The sequence below is a fragment of the Bufo gargarizans genome, chromosome 6 (genome assembly GCF_014858855.1).
Source record: "Bufo gargarizans isolate SCDJY-AF-19 chromosome 6, ASM1485885v1, whole genome shotgun sequence".
Taxonomy (NCBI): domain Eukaryota; kingdom Metazoa; phylum Chordata; class Amphibia; order Anura; family Bufonidae; genus Bufo; species Bufo gargarizans.
In genome coordinates, this window is record NC_058085.1 from 64,665,193 (window position 1) to 64,689,780 (window position 24,588).

Consider the following 24,588-nt stretch of genomic DNA (forward strand, 5'->3'; position numbering starts at 1 on the left):
AGCACACGGAGATTTGTAAAATGTCATCCACCTGCCTGCTGCTGTAATCCACTACAGATTTTACCTGCACAAATCCACAGGTAAAATCCACCGCAATTCCATCCTGCGTGTATTCACCCAAACAGATCAGGAATCAGGTATATGAAGTGACAAGAGTAAAAAGTTACAGTCATTATATTAGTAGCCTGTCCTTTGTCACTCCTGTCTCTCTCAATGTCTCCCCTGCCTTATGAAGCTCTTCTTACCGTTAAGCCAGACTCAGTAGTGTTTTTCTTCTGCAAAGAATATGAGCTGACGACTTTCGTACAACGTCTCTGTGAGGAGGTCAATGTGTGACTTCCTCCGCAGCTGCGAGAGATGGACATGGACCTCACACTACCAAGCTCTGGTAAGCGTCCATCACTAATGGAAAAAGACATAAGATTAGCCAGGTCTAATCACTTCACACAACCTTACAATAAAGTGCTGAAGGTTGACAACCACCTTTATAACATGGTGGCCATGTTACCCTACTGCTTCAGATGACCGAGCTGCACTCCTGTGGTGGAAGCCTTGCTGACTATCCACTAAAGTTGTAACTCAATATTTTCCACACTGGCTCCAGCCTAAAACCCTAATTTCTTATACTCACAATCTCTGGTTGGAGCTGGACATTTTGAAGGTCTTCCCTAGAGTGGCACAATGATGGACAATGGTGTTCTTCAAGGTTTTATCTGAACCTCCAAAATGCACTTGTACTCTTGCAATCTCCTGACACATATGAGCATGGATTCTGTGCAGGTGATTGATGTTCATTTCTAGCTGCGAGGCCTCACATCTCGCCTGGTAAATTCTTGACTTTAATCTATGGGTGTGATAACACGAGTGTGGAAAAACATCCTAATATTACACACATATAGACGCTACAGGCATTGTCATAAGGGATGAAGTAAATGATGACATTTCCTCTGTTTTCTACCATTATACATCTTGTGGCTGTCTGGGACAGACATGATGGGAGGTGTAATCTCACAACAGTCGGACAGACACAGATTTCGACTCACAGCTCTTATAGATAATTCTAGGTTAGTTAAAGGGGATCCTTCACTTAGCAAAGCATCCTGAAAGAGCATCTCCATCGTTCTATAGAGGACCCAGCACGTCTCTGCATTACATAAACAGCCAACTGTCTTGGCGCCATGGAATGCTTAGGTTCCCCAGTGGTGGAGCTGCAGGGAAGCTGACCACCCGGTTTCTCAGCAGATCACAGCTGATTGCTGGGGATCTCAGAAGCAGGATCGGTTTACTCTCTGGGGGATTATTCCAACAAAAATGGACAGCCAAAAGTAGGCATCCCCTTAATACAGCCAAAGATGTAGTTAAATTTGAAGCCACAGACTGCCTCACCCACCTGCGGCTCTGCTGGCGGACTTGGTTGAGTTCAAACACCGTGTTCGGCCGGTTGGAATGACGTGCTGGTAGCCCAGGAATCTTTGGGATGGTCAATATTTTCCTGAGAAAACAAAAAACAACGGGTGAAATGATGGAAGATAAAAAATAAATAAAATTAAAATCACTTTCCATTGTGAGGTATGCTTCTTATAAAGACTTACGGGCTGGGTACCATCATATTCACACTGCGGTCACAAGAGATGCAGTGAAATCTTGTCATCAGCTGCCTGGATGGAAAAGATGGAAACAGATAATCATTCTTCCTCCTCTCTGTAATAGAAGTATCTATTGTACCTAGAACCATCTACAGTACTCAGGTTTTTACCCTTTAAAGGAGTTTTACAAGACTTTTATACCAATGACATAGCTTCTTCTGGATGGGTCATCAGTATCGGATCGGTGGGGCTCCGACAAATATCGATGACCTACCTATTCAGAAGATTGCTATGTGGGTGAAATTTTACAAATTTGATCCCCATTCTGCCGACATTTTCCTCGTGGAAAAATAAGCATGCTTATTTTGTTGCGGATTGGTCACGCAATTTCACCACTTTCAATGTAGTCAGGGTGAAACACATAATGACTCAACACAAAACTGCATATAACGTGTCTTATTGCTTCGGATCCACCAGGGATTTGCAGACTTACCCTTCCACCTATGATAACCACTTACTTGCGGATACCGGCAGCCTCATCAGCTTGATACTGTGGTGGATGTTTCTGCAGCTGCCGGCGAAGGTCTTGCCAACGCTCCTCCAAGATGTTCTTCACTGACTCAATTTCTATGCGGTTCAGCTGAAGAGTGAAATCATGAAATCATGTTAGAAACGGTAGTATTGCTGAACTCAACCTGGTCTTTGTGCTTTCATATGGAATAACCAGTATGATCATAGACAAGAATACGAGCTAATACTTGGAATACAGCTCCTCTACAGTGCTACCATTCATGGAGAATCAGGACCATGAGGACTGTGTTGGACTGAATCTAATATTTACATGACCCTGCTCACTTTATTCTCCATCTCCAGACTGATTTTCTCCAGTAGTTTCTGCCAGTCTTGCTCCTGGGCGCTCATTTTGCCAAGCAGCTCCTGTATCATTCTGCTCAGATGTTCTGTGGTGGCATCAAATTGTGTGCGGCTCACTTTACTTTCCAGCGCACTCTTGTCTGCTTTCTGTCCAGATAAAGGTGAAAGGTTACAGATCATCAGATGCAAACAGAAGTGGAGAAGGACGGCATCCTCTAAATGTGCTGCGACTATAGTATTCAGGTTTACTGATGTCATGTCGTGTGGCCTTTGGGCAGTATCTGGAGTTTTTCACATCTGCCATAATAGTTAATACTATATAGTCTCTCATCTGTTGGTGCAGTACCCCAGAACATGGCTACTGCAAAGGGTTAATTTAAATGTTGTTATTTACAGTAAAGCACTGTATGGACAGTTAAGTGTTAAAGGAGTTATACAATCCCTATGATGACCTCCAGAATGCTTGGGCCTCTCCTCTAGATCATAATTACCTGCTCCCGACACCCGAGTCCCTCCGGATCCCTGCATGGCCGCCGTTGCATCTCCCTATCGCACTGATCAAAACATCTGGCGACGGGGGGAGCAGCCAATAGTAGTAGGCGGCGACGGTGACCGGGAGCATTGCGGGTGACGCAAGGAGGTTGGTCATGGGGAGATGCAGCAGCGGCCGTGCAGGGATCCGGAGGGACATGTGTGCCCGGAAGCAGGTAAGTATGCTTTAGAGGAGGGGCCCCCAGCATTCTGGGGGTCATTATAGGGATTGGATAACCCCTTTGATACCTTGGCTCATCCTATTAGGTTGAGAGATTTATTTATTAATACCAACTTGGCTTGGTTACTGCCTTCACCATTCCCCAGCCATTGCACATGCCCTCCTGCCTTGCACCCAGACCAACACCTAATATCAAAGGCAACTCAACCACCACCAGTAAGGGGCCCCATCACAAGGGAGTGCCCCGAGGGAAGAAAGGATTGCCAATGTGAGTACCAAAACCACCCTCCAGGCCATAACAACCACTCCCATCCTACACTCAGTCCACCCGGGCCACTGCATACCATTTCTGGTCTCATGAACAGCATCCTATCTACTACAAGTTGGCCGAAGCTGTTGTGGTGTGTCAAAGATCTTAAAAACACTTTATTTTGCCATCACTAATTGATCTTGCGTCATCTGAGCTGAGACTCTGCCCCACTGAAGTGCGGGAGAATTGTGGAGTACGTCCTGCAAGGAGCGAGAGAGGCCATGTCTCTCTGACCTCCAGGGGTGTAGCACCCAAAATAAATCACCCATTTTTTTCTCCAGTTACCTTAGGCTGGCACTGGCCATAAACTTCAGAAAACTGTCAGATGGACACTTATTCGGCCTAAAACTAATGCACACTTTACTCAGCTGAGCATGCATGTGTCTTTAATAAGAGGTAGGTAGTAGAGAGCTGACGGACACCTTTGGCGGTAGCTTCTTCGGTGAGAACAAGAGGATCAAGCATGCTGAAATTCAACTTGCCTGAATCTTTTTTCCCCTTCAGCGGAGAGACAGAATTCCTCTATATACATTAGATGGCCGCCAGTCTTGTAAAAAAAGGGTTCAGTCAGCATTCATCTTAAGTGTTTGGACACTTATCATAACTCAAGACTGAAGAGCTCCTTCAGTAGATAATAGGATTGTATAAAGGGGAACATATCTGATGTTACATCGACTTCATACTCACCACATCAATCTCCAGCCCAATCAGCTCTTTGTCGGCTTTCTTGTTCTCCAGTTTGCCCACTGCCTGGTAAAGGATCTGCAAGAAGAAACACAGTGGCATTGTAAGAAGAGAGACATGTAAATACGGGTTCTGCTCACAAGAGAGAAATGAGACAATTAATCAGACGAACGTAGAAGAGATGAAGACTGGAGGATACATGAAAGGTTTAAGGAAAACTAAAGAAATAATATGGCCCGCCCGTCTTTCTCACATCAATGTGCTGCTGCTTTTGTTCATGGTCCTGTATTAGAGTTCTGGTGGTCTGGGTCAGTTGCTCACATTCCTCCTGGAGCTGGACCATGGTGTTCGTGATGTAACCAATTACTTCTGTGTCCTAGAAGTGGAAATTGAAGAGTTAAAAAGGACTGCGAAAAAAGAAGAGCGAATGTGGCCTTGCAAATGTGAAGTCCAGAGCTCAAATTCAACCAGTGCACTACAAGTATGGAGACTGTAGTTCCTCAGTGGATCTAAGAGTTGTCCAGTCTGGAGAACCAATTTCCATATTTCATATTAAGGAATAATAGGGGATGTGCCTCGGTTTAGGATCCTTATCTCATGGCAATAGTGGAGACAAATTACAAAGAGAGTCTTTCACCCTGGAGGACCTGTCCTGTGCAGCATTATGCCGGCGCTGCAGGGCAATTATACACTTAGGGGGTCATTTATTATACTGAAATACGTCTATATTTGGCATATTTAAAGGGGTTGTCCGGGACCAAATGTTTTTTTTAAAAACACGTTTACTCACAATGTACAGCTAAGTAAAGGCCTCCATACATTTTCAGCTATTTTTGCCACTTCTATGTGGCTCCAACGGTCCCCCACTCATTGTTTATATATCTGTTTATCTTTACCTGACTTCCGGCTGCACTGCCCTGTGGGTCCTGGGGCAGCGCAGCATCAGGTAGTTACAGCTGTCTCTCTGCTCCGCTGTAACTCCGCCCCCTCATCAATATTCATCTCAATTCATTCTGCAGCTCACCACTGGAGGGGCGGGGCTGAGTGGGTTGTCAAGGGGCGGAGCTGAGCTGGTGGTTAAGGGGCGGGGCTTAGCGGGATGTCGGCCAGCCGCTGTAACTCCGCCCCTCATCCATATTCACCTCGATTCATTTGCTGCCAGTGACGTCACCAGGCTCCCTGAGCAGCGGAAGAGGAAGCTTTGCTTGCCTGCAAGGGACCCGGTACGTCACTGAGGAGAAGAAAACAGTAACTTCCGGCCAGGAATTTCAAAGATGAAAACGGGACTGCAGAAATCTGTGCCAAAGGTACTACCTGCTTGTATGTAATGTGTATGCCACACTTGTACTATTAGAGTAATGTCCCCAATCCCGGACAACCCCTCTAAGGCACAGATGGCAGCGCAACAGTTAGTTGCGCTGTTATATTCTACTTCTCCCCGCTCACGCTAGGTCTAAAATAGTGGGGGTGGGTGGGCGGGATCGGCCGGTAGGCCAGTGTCATTTACCATTTTCTACGCCTGTTTCAGGTGTAGAAATAGTTCTAAATGTAAGACAGCTCGGAAGATGGCCAGCGGCTCTTTATAACTTCAGAGGATCCACCGCCAGTTTAGGACTTTATTAAGATCGGTGTCTAAAACACCAGTGCCCCTTCATGCCAGGTTTCCCCAGATTACAGCTAATTCTGGGGGGTCAGAGTAGAAGGATACTTTGTGATCTGGGGGGTCAGAGTAGAGGAACACTTTGTGATCTGGGGGGTCAGAGTGGAGGGACACTGTGATCGGGGGGGGGGGACACTGTGATCTAGGGGGGTCAGAGTAGAGGGACACTTTGTAATCTGGGGGGGGCAGAGTAGAGGGACACTGTGATCTGGGGGGTCAGAGTAAAGGGACACTGATCTGGGGGGAAACTGTGATCTGGGGGTTCAGAGTTGAGGGACACTTTGTGATCTGGGGGGTCAGAGTACAGGAACACTTTGTGATCTGGGGGGTCAGAGTAGAGGGACACTTTGTGATCTGGGGGGTCAGAGTAAAGGGACACTTTGTGATCTGGGTGGTCAGGGTAGAGGGACACTTTGTGATCTGGGGGGTCAGAGTAGAGGGACACTTTGTGATCTGGGGGGTCAGAGTAAAGGGACACTGTGATCTGGGGGGGACACTTTGTGATCTGGGGGGTCAGAGTACAGGAACACTTTGCGATCCGGGGGGTCAGAGTAAAGGGACACTTTGTGATCCGGGGTGGACACTTTGTGATCTGGGGGGGTCAGAGTAAAGGGACACTGTGATCTGGGGGGGACACTTTGTGATCTGGGGGGTCAGAGTAGAGGGACACTTTGTGATCTGGGGGGTCAGAGTAGAGGGACACTTTGTGATCTGGGGGGGTCAGAGTAGAGGGACACTTTGTGATCTGGAGGGGTCAGAGTAGAGGGACACTTTGTGATCTGGAGGGGTCAGAGTAGAGGGACACTTTGTGATCTGGAGGGGTCAGAGTAGAGGGACACTTTGTGATCTGGAGGGGTCAGAATAGAGGGACACTTTGTAATCTGGGGGGTCAGAGTAGAGGGACACTGTGATCTGGGGGGGACACTTTGTGATCTGGGGGGTCAGAGTACAGGAACACTTTGTGATCTGGGGGGTCAGAGTAGAGGGACACTTTGTGATCTGGGGGGTCAGAGTAGAGGGACACTTTGTGATCTGGGGGGTCAGAGTAGAGGGACACTTTGTGATCTGGAGGGGTCAGAGTAGAGGGACACTGTGATCTGGGGGGGACACTTTGTGATCTGGGGGGTCAGAGTAGAGGGACACTTTGTGATCTGGGGGGTCAGAGTAGAGGGACACTGATCTGGGGGGGACACTTTGTGATCCGGGGGGTCAGAGTAGAGGGACACTTTTTGATCTGGGGGGGGGGGGGGGTCAGAGTAAAAGGACACTGTGATCTGGGGGTCAGAGTAGAGGGACACTTTGTGATCTGGGGGGTCAGAGTAGAGGGACACTTTGTGGTCTGTGTTTTGTCAAAGGACATTTCAAACAAGTAAGGATTGTCCAAAGCAGACACCCCCTTTAATGTGATTGAAAGCAATCTGTGTACAGTGTGCATCCAGCAAGGCCCCCCTTATAGCATCCATATAGACAGGGATTGCATTGATAAGAAAACTCCTATAGCCACGTAGTTACCTGAATGGAAGGATCAGATGCCTTCCTGCCCTCCTGTAGGTCTTTACCGTCTCCCTCTCTAGATGTATAATCTGTCACCACTTTCTGCAGATGTTCATACTGGCTGACTAGTTGGCTGACTTTCTTCCCTATGTCAATGGTGCAAGCTGGACATGTAAGACGCTCCTCAGATGTTGTGGTGGTATCGGGAGATGGCATGGCACCCTGTGCTGGGAGTTCAGCCTCTGTAGTCGATACTGGCGTACTGCTGTCAGAATCCTTGGGGATACTCATGGCTAGAAGAGTGGATGAGGAAGACGCCATAGTCGTCAAGATCCCACGAAGCATGTCTAACTGTGGGATAAAGAAACGTGTAAATGGACAGTTCAAGAATATGACACAGTGGTCATCCTGCCCTGCTATGAAATCTGCAGTCTATGTACCAATATGTGCTATTCTTAAAGATGTAGTTACTCCACCGCCATGTCTACTGTACAGACGCCGCTTGTGGTGAAGGCTTCTCACATGGCTGACAGTGACCTCTAGGAATCTGACCCGATTCTCCTCACGTCACACTTTAGGCAGGGTGCTGACTCTTTTCAAGGAGGCCAGCTGTATATGTGTAGACTTAGTGGTGATGCGCCATTGGAAAATAATATACAAAGAAGTATCTCCAAGAGAAAGGGAAACCGTCTCGCTAGCGCCAGCTTTTGGAAGTGGCTCCCTATGAGTCAAAGTCTGACTTTTTAAAGGGTTTCTGTCACCACACTTTTCACTATTAAACAGGCTGACATTATACATGTGCAAATGTCACCTGAATTTAACTCTGCTATCCTTTTTTTTCAGTGTGCCTCCGTTTTTGTGCAATTATAACTTTTATTATATGCTAATTAGCCTCTAGGAGCAGGGGGGGCGTTGCACCTGCTCCTAGAGGCTCCGTTCTCCCACCTCTTTCCATGCCCTTCTAATCTTGATTGACAGGGCCAGGCCAGCGTAGGTCTCCTCCTGCCGGCCCTGTCTGCCGGGGAAATCTCACGCCTGCGCCGTCCAATTCAGTATTTGGCGCAGGTGCAGTGAGGAAACCGGCAGCCGGCGAACGTCCTTCCCTCACTGCCCCTGAGCCAAATAGTGAACGGGACGGTACAGGAGCGAGATTTTTCCGGCAGACAAGGCCGGCAGGAGGAGACCAACACTGGCCTGGCCCTGTCAATCAAGAGTAGAAGGGCGTGACATGAGCTGGGAGAACGGAGCCTCCCCGCCCCCCGCTCCTAGAGGCAAATTAGCAAATAATAAAAGTTATAATTGCACAAAAACGGGGGCACACTGAAAAAAAAAAGAAATGCAGAGTTAAATTCAGGTGACATTTGCACATGTATCATGTCAGCCTGCTTAATAGTGAAAAAAGTGGTGACAGGAACCCTTTATCTGTCAAGGCGCCAAGCTGTTATCAGTAACCTGCCATGTATTTACATTAGGATCTGCCAACTCCCTGTGGGGCTACAGATGATGACAGCGTGAGCCCTGCTGGTTGAAAAGTTAACTGCGGTCTGCGAATTAACCCCTTCCAGACCGAACAGTGGCAAGAAGGGGGTTAATTCATTATTTTTTTTCCTTGAAAAAAAAAAAAAAAAAAGTAAAAAAAATTAAAATAAAAAATATATAAAAAGTCAAATAAAAAATTAAAATGTTATAGCTACTGTATAGTTATTAGTGTTAGCAATAGTATAGCAGACTACACACAAATTTTTTCCTCTTTTTTCATAAAAAACATTTTTCATAATTTTCACGGTTTTTCCTTCAATATTTTTTAACATTGGACCCGTCATCTAATGGCACAAACGAAAGGTCTAATGAGTCTGTTGAAAAATAATATCAGATACAGGTAGGTTGGCTCAGAAATTAAATATTTATTTGCAGTTATATAGGCTAATTTCCCAAAAAACTGAAACACTGGCCTGGCAAAGAAGGGGGGTAAACACGTTGTTTTGGGGTGTTTGCCCATCATCAGTACAGAGTAAGATTACGGCTGTGATGCCTTGGATGCAGCTCAGGCAGGGTACTGGCTCTTTTTAGGGAGACCTAGTGGCACTAAGTCTCCATACATCGCTGGTCTACTTAGAGAGAACCAGGACCTTTCTAAGCTTCCTAGATTTACAGACACCCCTCCCCCACCCCCTTGTTATTTTCATATTTTCTCATGTAGAAGGGTCTCTTCCAGTAACACATGCTTCTACAGCACATGGTGGATTGCTCTCCCTTGTGCTGGATGACTCCCACCTTCCACAGTCTGCCATAGGTTCTCTTCTTTCTGTGTACATTGATAAATGTCACTCACTTCCCCCCGTACTTTCCACCTTGTCTACAGCCTGTATGATTTGTCCTCACTGAAAACTTGGATGATTTCCCCCTCTCCACATCTGCAGTATATAACCTCCTCTCCCCTCCAAGTTGCTATCTGTAAGGCCTCTTTTCAGACGGACGATTTTTCCGCGCGGGTGCAATGCGTGAGGGGAACGTATTGCACCCGCACTGAATCCAGACCCATTCATTTCTATGGGGCTGTGCAGATGAGCGGTGATCTTCACTCATCACTTGTGCGTTGCGAGAAAATCGCAGTATGTTTCTCTTTGTGCCTTTTCCACGCAACGCAGGCCCCATAGAAATGAATGGGGCTGCGTGAAAATCGCAAGCATCCACAAGTAAGTGCGGATGCGGTGCTATTTTCACGCACGGTTGCTAGGAGACGATCGGGATGGGGACCCGATCATTATTATTTTCCCTTTATGAGGGAAAATAATAGCATTCTTAATACAGAATGCATAGTACAATAGCGCTGGAGGGGTTAAAAAATAGAAAAAATAATTTAACTCACCTAAATCCACTTGTTCGCGCAGCCCGGCTTCTCTTCTGTCTTCATCTTTGCTGTGCAGTAGGAAAAGGACCTGTGGTGACGTCACTACGCTTATCACATGGTCCGTCACATGATCCGTCACCATGGTAAAAGATCATGTGATGGACCATGTGATGAGCGCAGTGACGTGATCAAAGGTCCTATTCCTCAAAGAAGAAGACAGAAGAGATGCCGGCTGCGCAAACAAGTGGATTAAGGTGCGTTAAATTATTTTTTATATTTTTTAACCCCTCCAGCACTATTGTACTATGCATTCTGTATTAAGAATGCTATTATTTTCCCTTATAACCATGTTATAAGGGATAATAATACAGTCTACACAGGTACCAAACATGCCGATTTTTCTCACGCGCGTGCAAAACGCATTATAATGTTTTGCACTCGCATTGAAAAATCGCGCATTTTCCAGCGACGCACCCGCATCCTTTCCGGGCCAAAAACATGACGCCCGTGTGAAAGAGGCCTAACAGTGGGAGAAGGGAGGGGGAGAGCAGAGAGAGCGTGCTGTCGGCTATATGTCAGGTTCAGCAGCACGGTCGGTTTTGCCACGGACTCTACACCAGCAAAATGGTAAGAGATTTTAATGGATATGATTGAGAATGTTTTGCATGTAAGGAGGAAATGAAAATTAAAAAAAAGTAGGGCAATGGTCTTTATAGCCTTTTATGTGTTATTGGTTAGCAGATATGCCCATTCTTACCTTTCCTGTTGTCCTGATATGTTTGCCACACCATAGGCCACAACAAGATTTCTGATATTGTGTCACAAGAGCTCTATCCCGCATGTCTATGTGCGGCCACCCAGTAATTGGGAAAATCTTGAATTGCAGCCTTTCAAGATTTTCTTAGCATGTCATATTGTATTGAATTGGTTTCATGAGAAATTCAAGTTCTAATCTATATTCAAGCTAAGGGAACGTGGACACCTCTGTATCCTGCTTAGCATTACCTCATGATCAGTGTCATACATAAGAGAGAGGGGCCCCTTTTGCAAAGATCTAACTGCTGGGGTTGCCTCTGGTGTTTGCTTCTCTTCCACACCCTTTCATGACCCTGTGGCCATTTCACCCCCTCTAGATAGTTAACATTGCAGTTCCTTTGGAGACAAGAGTCCTCAAGAGGTTCATGCTACCCAGCAACCAAGTGGATGGGACTAACCACATGCACCTCCATGGTACCGTACACATGCTATTAATAAGGCGGTTAAACATTTTGTCCTATTATACCAAATATATCATCTTAAGCTTTAGCAGTGCAGTATTTGATGTGCTATGCATCTTGGTGCATATTTTCGGCCATTTTCTAACCTGATCTTGTAGTTGTAGAGATGTATCAGCCACTGACTGCTCCATGGTGGCCTTTTCCTGCTCCTGCCTATCACGCAGTTCCTTCAGTTCTTTTTCAATGTCTTGGATGGTGGCACTTGGAGAACAAAGGGATATTCACAGGAAACTGTTTTCTTATGTCTCTTTTGGCCACTCTAACCTCCAGACTTTACCCCCATTCTCCATGCTTACCTGAGGTGGCCTAACTGCTGATTGATCTGGTTGGTGTCCTCCAACTTCTGGTCAATTTGTTGTGTTAGTATTGGGTCCAGTGCTCTCTGCAGTTGCTCCAGCTGAAAGCAACAAAAGAGAAGTCAAACATCAAATGAACCGATGCAGCGGCTGAGATGTGGCTTGAACTGTGTGACCATGCAAGCCGAGGCAGTGATCATCTAACTTATTCCAAACTGACTGCTTTACTATTTGGTTTAATGGCCGCCCGGTTTTGCAGGTTTCATTGAACGGTGAAAAAACTATCAGTTTGTAACGAGTTAGTTGAATACCACCGTAGCTTGCATGGTCATGTGGATCAAGCCACACTGTGGACACTTCTTAGCCACTCCATGGCCAGATCATTTTGTTACTAAAACTGTGCTATTGCAATTGATATTGTGTGGTCATTGGTCAATGCATATGTGTGGGGTTTCAGTTGTGTGTGGCTGCCGATTGTGTGCTTTCACCCTTCATAGGGCTATTCTACAGCATATAATGGTGCAATACATCTGGACAGAGGTTTTGCAAACCCCATGCACATGTAGCGGTAAAATTCCACATGAACCCTGCAGACTTTCAGATCCGTAGCAGGCTTCTTATATTGTAGAAATGCTGCAGATTTTCTGTACTGATTTGTACAGGTGAACCACCTGGACACAATGTGGTTTTTCTGTGAATTTTTTTAACAGCATGGCACAGACCACTACATGTACAGACGCCCTAATACAACTCATTTCTATGGTGGAGACAGGCAATATTAAAAGTACCAAAATACCACATACTGGTCTACACCTCCTGCTGAATTAGGCCTCACTCCCACATACGTGGATTTTCACGGACCACGGTCCGTGAAAACCCGTCCTGCTGAATGCACAAGCGCAGGCTTCATGCCTCCGCCGCTGTACAGTAATACACTCGTATGATCTATAAAAAATAAAAATAAAGTTATGGCTCTGGGAAGGCCAGGAGTGAAAAACAAAAATGCAAAAAAGGAAAATCACCTGGTCCTGAAGGGGTTAAAGGCTATATTCACGTGAAGGGGGCCCTGCACAGGCGGGTGACTGAGAGCGCTGCTGTGCAGGAAAACATAAGGGGGCGCAGCCTAGGCCAGAGCTGTGTGTGGCCCCTTACACTCCCCGAGGTGGGACCTCCACCAATTACAAAGTGATGGCATGTCCTAGAAAAATCCCACTGCTTTATTAGATGGGAATAAGCCTTTCTCATCCTATGATCCACCACACCTTGGGGACTAAATGAGAGAAGACGGTTGTGTGAAATCCAAATGGAACAAACCAGATCAGTCACTAAATACATTGAAAGTCAATGGGTGATGGATCCGGTTTTTTAGGATCCTAAAAAAACTGATAAGTCACCATTGACATACGTTTTTTTTAGTGACTGATCCAGTTTGTTCCGTTTCTATTACCGAACACAAAACCGCAGCTTGCTGACGGAACTGAAGACATCCTGATGCAGATTTCTTTCTATTCAAAATGCATTAGGACTAAATGGAACCGTTTTCTTTCCGGCTTTGAGATCCTCTGCCGGATCTCAATACCGGAAAAGAACAATGCAAGTGGGAAACAGGCCTTAGTTCAGTAAAAGACAGAGATGTTAGATTTTGCAACATTTGATACATTTGGTGCAAATTACAGTAAAGCGGACTCCTGCAAAACTGACTTTAAAAATTCCCCTGATGATAAATCCCCCTATTGTCTGTAAAGGCAATATAAGCAGATAGTAATGGGGTTCGCCAACGACCCTTGGACTGTCTGTCCATATACAGTGCATTCAAAAAGTCTTCAGACCCTTTCATTTTTTCACATTTTGTTATGTTGCGACCTTGTGCTAAAATAAAAAAAAGTTTTCCCCTTCATTCTGCAGTTAATCTCCCTTGATAAAAAAGGAAAACAAAATTTTCAAAATTTTGAAAATGTATTAAAAAGGAAAAACTAAACAACATGGACATAAGTAATCAGACCCTTTAGCTCTAGGGCAGGCATGGCCAACCTGTGGCTCTCCAGCTGTTGTAAAACTACAATTCCCACAATGCCCTGCTGTAGGCTGATAGCGGTTGGCAGTCCGGGCATGCTGGGAGTTGTAGTTTTGCAATATCTGGAGAGGCTCAGGTTGGCCATCCCTGCTCTAGGGGCTTCCAATTTCTCTTGATCACCTTTGAGATGTTTCTACACTTTGACTGGAGTCACCTGTGGAGCTGTTTTTCAGCAGCTGGGACTGGTTAGGATTGAGGGAAAGCTGAATGGAGCAAAGTACAGAGATATTCTTAATGAAAACCTGATCCAGAGTGCTCTGGACCTCAGACTGGACAGAAGGTTCACCTTCCAACAAAACAATGACCCTAAGCACACAACCAAGACAACACAGGAGTGGCTTAGGGACAACTCTGTCAATGTCCTTGAGTGGTCCAGCCAGAGCCCAATCGATTGAACCTAATCGAACATGTCCACTGACGATCCCCATCCAACCTGACAGAGCTTGAGAGGAACTGCAGAGAAGAATGGCAAAAAATCCCCAAATCCAGGTGTAGAACTTGTGGCATGATCTCCAAGAAGACTGGAGGCTGTAATCTCTGTCAAAGGGGCTTCAACTCAAGTCCTGAGTAAAGGGGCTGAATACTTATGTCAATGCAAGTTTTTATTTTTTCCTTTTCAATAAATGATCAAAGATTTTTCTACCATTCTGTTATAACTTTCACATTATGGGATATTGAGTGCAGAATGATGGTCGGGGCACGGGGGGGGGGGGGGACATGAATTTATTTAAAAAAATTTTAGCACAAGACCACAACATAGCAAAATGTGAAAAAGTCTGAAGACTTTCCGAATGCACTGTAAAATATGGGTATTGATCACATCACGTGCTGTTGCTGGGACAGGGGGAATTTTCTTGTATGTACATTATGATCAAGGAGTGAAATGCAGAGATTTCTGTTATTATAGAAAGAATACAGTTAAATTAGCAACTGCTTTCCTGCTTGTGCTTCCCCGGGTACATCTGTAGAGCCTTATGTAAAAAAAAAAAAAAGAAAAAACACCACGGTATTCGCATGTGTCAGACTATCTGCTCTCTCACCCTATCTTCTCTCAGGTCTTGCATCTCTTTATTCAGGCAGTTCAGTTTCTCCTGTAGGTCAGGTACAGTCTTAGCAAGGTCATCTAGAAGGAGGAAGGATGTCACTTGTATGCAAGCAGGGTAAGATTACGCAACCACAAGTCCTGCAAAACTTGGCCAAATATCACAGTGCTAAAAAATATGCCTGATATACTATATACAAATATGGTGCCATAGATAGCTGTATGACTTGCTGCTATTTATGTCACGTGGTGGCCATCGAAGACATGACTAATGATAATCTATCCCACATTCATTGGATAAATCACTTTGCTAACAGGCTTGTTTCTCTTGCACTTTGAGACCACTTCTTACATTGGATGTTTGCAGTAATGTGCTGGACAAGCATTACCTGAATTTTTCTGCAAAAGTCCAAGTTCGGAGCGGTCGGCCTTGTCTCTCTCCAGTGCATCCACTCTCGTAGAAAGCATTGCATGCTCCGTAGATGTAGCTCCAGCCGGAAGAACAGGGGTCACTTCAAGTGACCCAGGAGCAAGCGTGGTATCCATGCTAGTAATAGAAGGGTTAATCCCAGTACTCTGGGCCATGGAGGACTCTGGGTAAGTTGGGTCTGTTTCATGCATCTGTCCTTGAGTTTCCTCCAATGTACCCGCTTTCACACCATGTGTGGTCTCCACAGGAAGGGCAGATTCTTCAGCCTGGCTGGATCCTTGAGTCTGAGACAGTGTAGTCTGAGACAGTGTAGTTTGAGAAGTGGTCAATATGGTTCCATTAGAAATTGAGATCTCAGTAACTTGTGCAGGTCCAGACATAGGATTGATGATGTCACCAGGGGGTAAAGAATATGGCGTCTGGGCATCCTAAGACATGAGGAAAGTTACAGAAGAATGAGACGATCATTGTATAATCTCTCAGTCCTGCCTCGACCTCATAGATTCGAGGTACAAAAAGGTCAAAGTACAACTTGTCCCCCAAAAAAAACAAGCCCACATATGGCTACATGAACAAAAAAATAAAAAAAGTTATGGCTCTGGGAAGGCAAGGAGTGAAAAACAAAAATGCAAAAAAGGAAAATCACCTGGTCCTGAAGGGGTTAAAGGCTATATTCAAGTGAAGGGGGCCCTGCACAGGCGGGTGACTGAGAGCGCTGCTGTGCAGGAAAACATAAGGGGATGCAGCCTAGGCCAGAGCTGTGTGTGGCCCTTAGGTGGGACCTCCACCGATCACAAAATGATGGCATGTCCTCGAAAAATCCCACTGCTTTATTAGATGGGAATAACCCTTTCTCATCCTATGATCCACCACACCTTGAGGACCAAATGAGAGAAGACGAAGACATGTTCCTGACTGAACAAACAGCATTTTACATCTGTCATGCCAATCTCAACTCATAAAAGAAGATCTAAGTAAATCCTCGAGCAAATACAGTTTATGTGGAGACATATTGTGAATTGTCCTGCTTCTATTTTACACATGTGAATCATGAATGTGATATTTGGCAATACAACATGTTACAGGGAGTGGGGGTCGTTCCCTCATCCACACTGGTTACCTGGGTTTCCGGACGTCTTGCCAAAATCTCATACAATACTTCCAACTTCTCTTCTAGAATTTTCTACAGGAAGATATGAAGAAGAAAGAAATGTTTGAACAAATAAAAGAAGTGATGTCCTACATCCAGCAACATTACACTCAAATCCAATATGGAAAGTGCAGCCCAATCTGCAGGCAGCATGTTATAGAGCAGGAGGAGCTGAGCAGATTGATATAGACATATATAAATAAATAAAAACGTCAGTATAATTTGTATATTATTCATTGATATCTCTGCTCTTTCCATGCTTAGGAGTCCAGTAGGCCATCCTTGTATGACTGTTCATACAGAGATAGTGGTCAATCAGTGAGTACAGAAACCCCCTAAGGGGGTGTGGAGGTAGGCAGGGCACGTGCCCCAGGTCCTAAGTGCCAGAAGGCACGGTCAAACCACTCTGCCTTCACCTGGGTATTTAGATAGTCCCCGTTCAGGTTATAATGCTCTAATGCAGGCATGCTCAACCTGCGGCCCTCCCGGTGTTGTAAAACTACAACTCCAACAATGCCCTGCTGTAGGCTGATAGCTGTTCGGGCATGCTGGGAGTTGTAGTTTTGCAACAGCTGGAAGGCCGCAGGTTGAGCATGCTTCCATAGACATCTCTGGTGAAGGACTCTTTCCAGACATGGCACTCGCAAACAAGTCACAGCCAGGGGTTGGTTGAGGCAACAGGATCTTGGAACAACTGGCTGGACACAACATCTCTCTCACAGACCAGGCAGCTACCTGTCAGTACTATGAAACCTGCCACACTGTCAGACCCTTTCAGTTGTTTCACATTCTGTTATGTTGCGGCCTTGATCAGCCCAATCTGCACCCCATAATGAGAAAGTGAAAACTGAATTTTAGACGTTTTGCAAATGTATTAAAAAGGGGGAACTAAAATTTCACATGGACATAAGCAGTAAGTTCAAATCCTTTGCTATAACAGTTGAAATTTAGCTGTGAGGGGCCCCCCATTTCTCTTGATCATCTATGATATGTATCTACACCTTGATTGGAGCCACCTGTGGTAAATTCAGTTGATTGGACATGATTTGGAAAGACATGGGTCTCACAGCTGACAATGCATATCAGAGCCAAGCTATGAGGAGGAAAAAACTGCCTGTAGAGCTCAGACAGGATTGTGTGGGAGAAGGGTACAAAAAAATATTCTGCTGCACTGAAAGTGGCCTCCATAATTCTTAAATGGAAGAAGTTTGGAACAACCATGACTCTTCCTATAGCTGGGCGCCCCACCAAACTTAGTAACTGAAGGAGAAGGCTCTTGGTAAGAGAGGTGACCAAGAACCCAATGGTCACTCTGGATGAGCTCTAAAGATCCTGTCTGCAGATGGAAAAAACTTCCAGAAGATTGATGATCACTGCAGCATTCCTCCAATCTGAGCTTTATGGTAGAGTTGCCAGAAAGGAGCCTCTCCCTAGTGAAAGACACATGAAAGGCCACCTTGATTCTGCGAAAAAGTATTTAAAGGACTCTCAGACTGTAAGAAACAAGATTCTCTAGTCCAGTGTTTCCCAACCAGTGTGCCTCCAGCTGTTGCAAAACTACAACTCCCAGCATGCCCGCACAACCAAAGGCTGTCCGGGCATGCTGGGAGTTGTAGTTTTGCAACAGCTGGAGGCACACTGGTTGGGAAACACTGCTCTAGTCTGATGAAACCAAGATTGAACTTTTTGGCCTCAATTCTAAGTGTCATTTTGGAGGAAACCAGGCACTCATTACCTGCCCAATACCTTCCCTACAGCAAAGCATGGTGGTGGGAGCAACATGCTGTGTTTTTTAGACTAGACCAGGGATAGGCAAACTGCGGCTCTCCAGCTATTGTAAAACTACAAATCCCATGATGCCCTGCTGTAGGCTGATAGCTGTAGGCAGACTGGGCATGATGGGATTTGTAGTTTTACAACACCTGGAGAGCCGCAGTTTGCCCATCCCTGGACTAGACCAAAGGTTCACCTTCCAACAAGACAATGACCCTTTGCTCATGGCCGAGACAATACAGGAGTGGCTTAGGAACAGGAACTGAGTGGCCCAGCCAGAGCCCTGACTTGAACCCGATCGAACATCTCTGGAGAGACCTGAAAATGGCAGTCGACCAACAGTTCCTGTTCAACCTGACAGAGCTTGAGAGGAACTGCAGAGAAGAATGGCCGAAAATCCCCAAATTCAGGTGTACAAACCCTGTGGCATCATCCCCAAGAAGACTGGAGGCTGTAATCGCTGCCAAAGGTGCTTCAACTAAGTCCTGAGTAAAGGGTCTAAATACTTCTACAGTCAATGTCAATGCAAGACTATAGTTTTTCCTTTCCAATAGATTATCAAATATATTAATCACTTTGTCATTAAGTGGTACTGAGTGCAGAATGATGGGGAAAACTGATTTTTTTATTCTAACATGAAAATGCTACAATAGAACAAACTGCGAAAAAGTAAAAGGGTCAGAAGACTTTCTGAATGCACTGTACACAATTCGCCACAAGGCGCGCAAAGCCAACCCCAAATTCAGTGTATCTGCCATTAATGGAACCCATGCAGTGCCATGCTCCAGCATACACACCCATGAAAAAACTGAAAAGATCACTGAAAGGGGTTTCCCAGTAATAATACACTGAGTGCTGAGCAAGTGCACTCAGCCTGCCCCCTGAAACAGAAGAATCATACTTACCAGTTCTCTGTCGCTCTGGTCCTCTGCGTTATCTCCATCTTTTGGTTCCGGCACCGTTTACATCTGACTGGCTATGGGCATGGTCAGTGGTCACATGCAGCGCTCCAATGACTGGCTTCCGCAGTGATGTGACCATGCCCATAGCCAGCAGGATGTAGACAGTACGGGGACCGAAAGATGGAGACAGCACTGGAAAACCCCTTTTTTTTTTTTAAGTGATATATCTTGTAAAAAACAGTAGTAAGCTGCAAGGAACAGCACTGGTAGATTATATAGAAGGTTACAGCAGTAATAAGGTCATGGTAGAGTAGAACTTGGGTGAGAAGAAGCAATGATTTATCTATGTGACAAAGAAGGGTGGGGATCTGGTAGAGGAGAAGCTAAAGCATGGTGTCTGTCAGTTTGGAGCTTGTAGATTAGGTGAAGTTGGGGAGGCATTTCTGCACACACCTTTCTTTGGATGTACCCATCCTGTACTTAATGACATAATCATCTAATGTTCTGGGTATTTTAACATAATACTGGTGTATTTTCATTTTTGGCACATACTTTGACCATTAGACCCAGGAATCACCATGTTTGGCTGGAAAGGCCCAAGTAGAAAACAGCCCTGGTATAAGGCACTCCAGAAACAGACAGAACTATCAGTGATCCTGTGTGGTGTCTCCAGATTTGGGCATCTACTAATGAGTAGTGGCATCATGGCATTGGGTACAAGGCTCTCTTGGAAGGCCAACATCTCAGGTATCTCTCTGAGAAATTAGGAAGGTTTTTCCGCCATCACAAGAAATACAGTATAGAAGGTATAAATGAGTATGGCGTTCCTAAATAGTGCAAACCTTACAGTAGATAAGCCAGTTAGATGTCTTTCACCTCTCTACTTACCAGACGAGCCTTCAACAGTTCGAGCTCTGTTTGTAAGCTTTCTATGTCTTTTTCTGTCTCTGTCTTCAGCTGCACCTGACTCAGGTTCCCCTAGGTACAGACATCAGAATAAACTGAACACATTTATCTATAGACATGAACCCCACAGAAACATCATCATTTTGAGTCCTACACAGTTTCTAAACCTTATGTAGGAGAACTATATCTTGGTGGGTATGAGAAACCAGCAAATGGTCTTGTTCTGCAGTATGATGGCTTTTCTGTTTCAGACCAATATAAATGACCTGCATGGATTGTAGCGAGGACAAAGGGAAGTGTCTCTGAGCTTTAATGATTTAAGGACCATCATCACTTCACAGCATGGCGTAAGAACAGGCTGAATTCGGTATGTTGTAGTAGGTTATGGATCACTATGTTAGAGTTTTAGGTTATGTGTATTGATGGAAAGTTTATGCCCCTCCTCGCTTTACTGTTAGGCACCATGCACACGACCGTATGTATTTTGCAGACTGGAAATTGCGGATCCACGAAATACAGATACTGTCCATGTTGCATTCACATTTATTGCGAGCACATTGACTTCAATAGGTCTGTGGTCCACATTTTGCGGCCAAGTATAGGATATGTCCATTCTGCAAAATACAGACCACGGACCCACTGAAGTCAATGAGTCCGCAAAAATAAATGCAGACGGCACACGGACCGCATCCATATTTTGCGTATGTGCGATTTGCTGTCCGCAAAACGAATACAGTCCTGTGCATTATACCTTAACTAATGTCTCCTCTGCAGTGCGGTTACTCTGTGCCACTTACCACCCCTGCAGTGTCGGGCAGTTTCTGGATCTGGTCTTGTACCCCCCGCTGTGACTCTTTCAGGGTGTTGATCTCCAGCATGAGGTCCTGCAGCACTGTCATAGCCTGAAATCACAAGAGGGAACATAGGGATGAGGGCAGAGAGTACTCACACAGGGCAGCTGCACAATGGTTTCTGATGTGGAGCAAAAACCCAACTACAAAAGGCATGTATGTTTTCACTGCAATTTGCTGCGTTAGTGATATTCATTAAATCCTTAGAATTGCCGTTTGTTTTTTTTTAAAATTGTGGTCTTCGCCATGTGGCAAATACTGAGGCACAACAACGTCATGAGAACACACCTTTAGATCACCTGAATGTAGCGACTCATTACTGATGCACTTGGATAGAATCTGGGATAGCTATATACAATGCAACCGTATCCAGAGTATTAGAGTATTTCCAGTCAATTTTATGTACTGATTGTATTACTAAGGGGATGTGGAGGTAGGCAGGGCACGTGCCCCAGGTCCTAAGTGCCAGAAGGCACTGACAAACCACTCTGCCTTCACCTGGGTATTTAGATAGTTCCCATTCCGATTATAGTGCTCTAATGGGTTCACTGTTAGATTAGTAAATCAGTGTCCACACAGTGAAATAAATCTTCCCTGAAGACAATTTCCAGAAGGGCAAAAACAGCCTGACTGCTGCCCCCTGACACACCAGTGCCCTGCAGACTACCACAGTGATGGAGGGCACTGGAAATGGCACCTACTGGTCTGCACTGTCACCTCCAGGACCTGATCAGGGACTGCTCCTCACCTTACACACTCCTTCCTCATTCACCTCCAGCCTGCTCTTCAGCTTCATCATCTGCCACATGTCCTCCACAGGGCTGCTCCCGCCCTGCTGGCCAGATGTGCTCCTTGCAATCAGATCTAATCCAGAGGGCAAGTTGTTCAGAACCTCCAGCTGTTTCTCTAGGTGCAGGATCCTCTTCTCCAGGACTCCCCCTGGTGGCGGTGGTGGGTACTGTCCGGTGAACACAGGGAGCTGGACGCTAACATCCTGGATGTGTAAGTGCTTGATGATGGTGTGAAGGAGAGTGTGCAGAGCAGTGAAATTCACCGCCCCCACTTCTGGGGTCCCAATGGCCAAATTGGCCAAGTCAAGTAGACTGACTTTCTCCATGCTCACCCATCCATTTGCCGATCCGTCTGAGCTCTGACTGGTCGGAACACCAGCCTGTGATAAGAACACTCACAGCTCACAGCACAGTTGCCTGGCAACCACCGCAAGCAGAAGACCACGCCCACTAGTGACATCAGCAGCTGCTGAACCCACCTCAGCGCACTACTATCACACTCCCATATATAATCAGTGTATATAATCAGGAGGCTGATATTTTCTAAAAACTTGTACATATACTGTATATTTACATATAACTGTCACGGTCTTTGTTGTGCGCCGTGACATTAGCCGTACACGATGGTTGCCAGGGGCAATGCGTTGTCGCAGCATGTATGGGCTTTGCTCCCTTTCTCCTGGTTCCTCCCCTGTCTGGTGCTGGAGGGGTTAACTTCCTGGCTGAGTGTGGCCACTTGGGTTTTATCGCCTGTGGCTTCCAGGCTGGAGTCAGTTGTACTCCAGCCTTTGTTGGTGCTGGAGCTTTGCTCCTGTCCTGGGTGTTTTATCTGCCCAGTCCTTGAGGGCCACCTAGTGGGAAATCGATGTATCTCCGATGTCATCTATGTCACCCCGTTGTTTACCTTCCCTTCACTACCCTTGCATATGTTTGGTGATGTTTATGTATGGGTGGTTGTTGTCTTGTGTAGTGGTTGTTACATGTTGGTGTCTGTAGTTCTGCATGTTTGCTAGACATGTTCCCTGTGTGTTGTGCCTGCGGAAGGGGTGTCAGGGTTCTCCGGAGGGTGAACCACAGGTCAGTGTGCAGCTCTGCCAGGGGCCGCCATGCATCCTGTCTGCATGGGGGTCCGGTCCGGTCATCATTGTTGCCGCGGCAGAAGTGCATGTTGTTTCTGGGCTCTTACCTGCCAATTCAGTAGCTGTTCACTGCCTGTCCCTTTCCTTGCAGCTAGGCCGGTGAGACTCCTGTTCATCCGTGTCTTGGAAGAACAGGTCATCTCACCCCTGCTCCTATTTCAGGGATTATCAGGGCAACTCAGGGTCCGAGGTTACTGGGTATGAGCCGTCCTACCTCCTGGGTCCACTCATACGGTTAGGAGTCAGGGCGAGGATTAGGGAAGCTCTAGGAGGTGACCTGCTCCCTTATTCCAGCTTCCTGGCCTAGTTCCTATCCTGTCTGCTCCTCATTGTACGGTGGGGGGTTTCCCCCACTCCCCACCGTGACAATAACCCTTATTGACCAGACCTGAAACTTTTTTTCAATTTTGTGCACGTGGTGGAATAACGGCCCTAACATTTTAATTTGTTGGGCTAACAAAGTAAATTTTGTACTATTTTTATTGATAGTTTTTTTAGAGGTTTTTTTCTTCTTCAACTGGGAAAAACTGCAACAAAATCTTGAATTTTTTTGCTTAAATCTGCAAATTGACACAAAAGAAATGAGATCCGTAATCTACGTCAGTCCTTTTCATATATAATATGTATAGTCTGGAGTGAACAGGGTGGCAATGGCGATGGTTTTGGATGGTATGTAAAATTTTTTTCTATATTTAACCCTTAGGATTCCGGAGGTTTTTTTGTTTTGGAGTTTTCATTTTTCTTTCCTTGAGCCATAACTTTTTTTATTTTTCCATTCACATAGCTGTATGAGGGCTTATTTTTTGCGGGGAAAGTTGTACTTTCTAAAGCCACCATTTAATATAGCATACAATGTAGTGGGAAGCGGAAAAGAACTTCCAAATGGAGTGGAATTGGGAAAAAAACTCAATTCCACCTTCATTTTACGAGTTTTGTTCCCACGACATTCCCTTTGCTGCAAAACTGACCAGTGCCCTTTATTCTCTGGGTCAGTATGATTACAACGATACCACATATGTATAGTTTTTTTATGTCTAAATAGTGTAAAAAATTTATTTTTTTCACATCACCATATTCTGACCCCCATAACTTTTTTACAGTTATATCTACTGAGCTGTTGGGGGCTCATTTTTTGCAGGACAATCTGTAGTCGTCATTGATACAATTTTGAAGCGTGTGTGACTTTTTAATCACATTTTATTACATTTTTTTGTGTAAGAGAAGCAATGAAAAAATGGCTTTCAGAGAGACCCATTGCATTGAAATCAATTACCGGCATTCTCATTGGCCACAGATAATGCTGGTAAGAAGCCCGGAGGCACGAGCTTCTGGGTTTTTCACCCTTTAGATGCCGTGATTCCACTGGATCACGGCTAAAGGCTCTAATTACCGCAATCAGCATTATTGCCGGTCATTGTCCTTACCCGCGGGTCTCTGCTTTTTTAAACAGTGGAGACCCGCCGGCTGTGACGCCCGCTGCACGCGCAATCAGACGCCATGTTTGCACTTTGCTCCAGCGCTGTACATATTTAGAGGTTGATATAATAATCTTATATACTATTTCGATTTTATATTCTTTATTTGTATTTTTTGATATTTTTTTAGCTCATAAAAGACCCCTCGGGATATGTACACTTTTATTTTTCTATGTTTCACTCTCCCAGTGTAACTGAGGCATCCATAGGAGCCTGCGTTACAGAAACCAGCCTCTATGGTGACAGTCACTGGTAGAGATGATCTGAATCTAAGGCCGTATGGTAAGGGTGAGTTTATATATAGAAGAGACG

At 45.4% G+C, this 24,588-nt stretch overlaps 1 protein-coding gene across 5 annotated transcripts in view; it reads right to left on the reverse strand.

Annotated features, from left to right (window-relative positions):
- The window catches only part of LOC122940917 (glutamine-rich protein 2-like), a 72,920-nt gene that overhangs the window by 4,047 nt on the left and 44,285 nt on the right, over positions 1-24,588 (reverse strand). For all 5 annotated transcript variants that reach the window (XM_044297845.1, XM_044297843.1, XM_044297844.1 and 2 more), the window contains exons 3-18: positions 20,818-20,922; positions 20,003-20,092; positions 16,410-16,472; positions 15,249-15,717; positions 14,858-14,940; positions 11,744-11,844; positions 11,534-11,648; positions 7,338-7,670; positions 4,419-4,541; positions 4,169-4,243; positions 2,442-2,606; positions 2,105-2,226; positions 1,593-1,658; positions 1,391-1,492; positions 632-844; positions 246-402 (exon numbers count right to left, since the gene is read on the reverse strand). In XM_044297845.1, coding sequence (XP_044153780.1) covers positions 246-402; positions 632-844; positions 1,391-1,492; positions 1,593-1,658; positions 2,105-2,226; positions 2,442-2,606; positions 4,169-4,243; positions 4,419-4,541; positions 7,338-7,670; positions 11,534-11,648; positions 11,744-11,844; positions 14,858-14,940; positions 15,249-15,717; positions 16,410-16,472; positions 20,003-20,092; positions 20,818-20,919 — 2,379 coding nt within the window. In that variant the 5' untranslated portion in view covers positions 20,920-20,922. The remainder of the gene's footprint in view (positions 1-245; positions 403-631; positions 845-1,390; positions 1,493-1,592; positions 1,659-2,104; positions 2,227-2,441; positions 2,607-4,168; positions 4,244-4,418; positions 4,542-7,337; positions 7,671-11,533; positions 11,649-11,743; positions 11,845-14,857; positions 14,941-15,248; positions 15,718-16,409; positions 16,473-20,002; positions 20,093-20,817; positions 20,923-24,588) is intronic.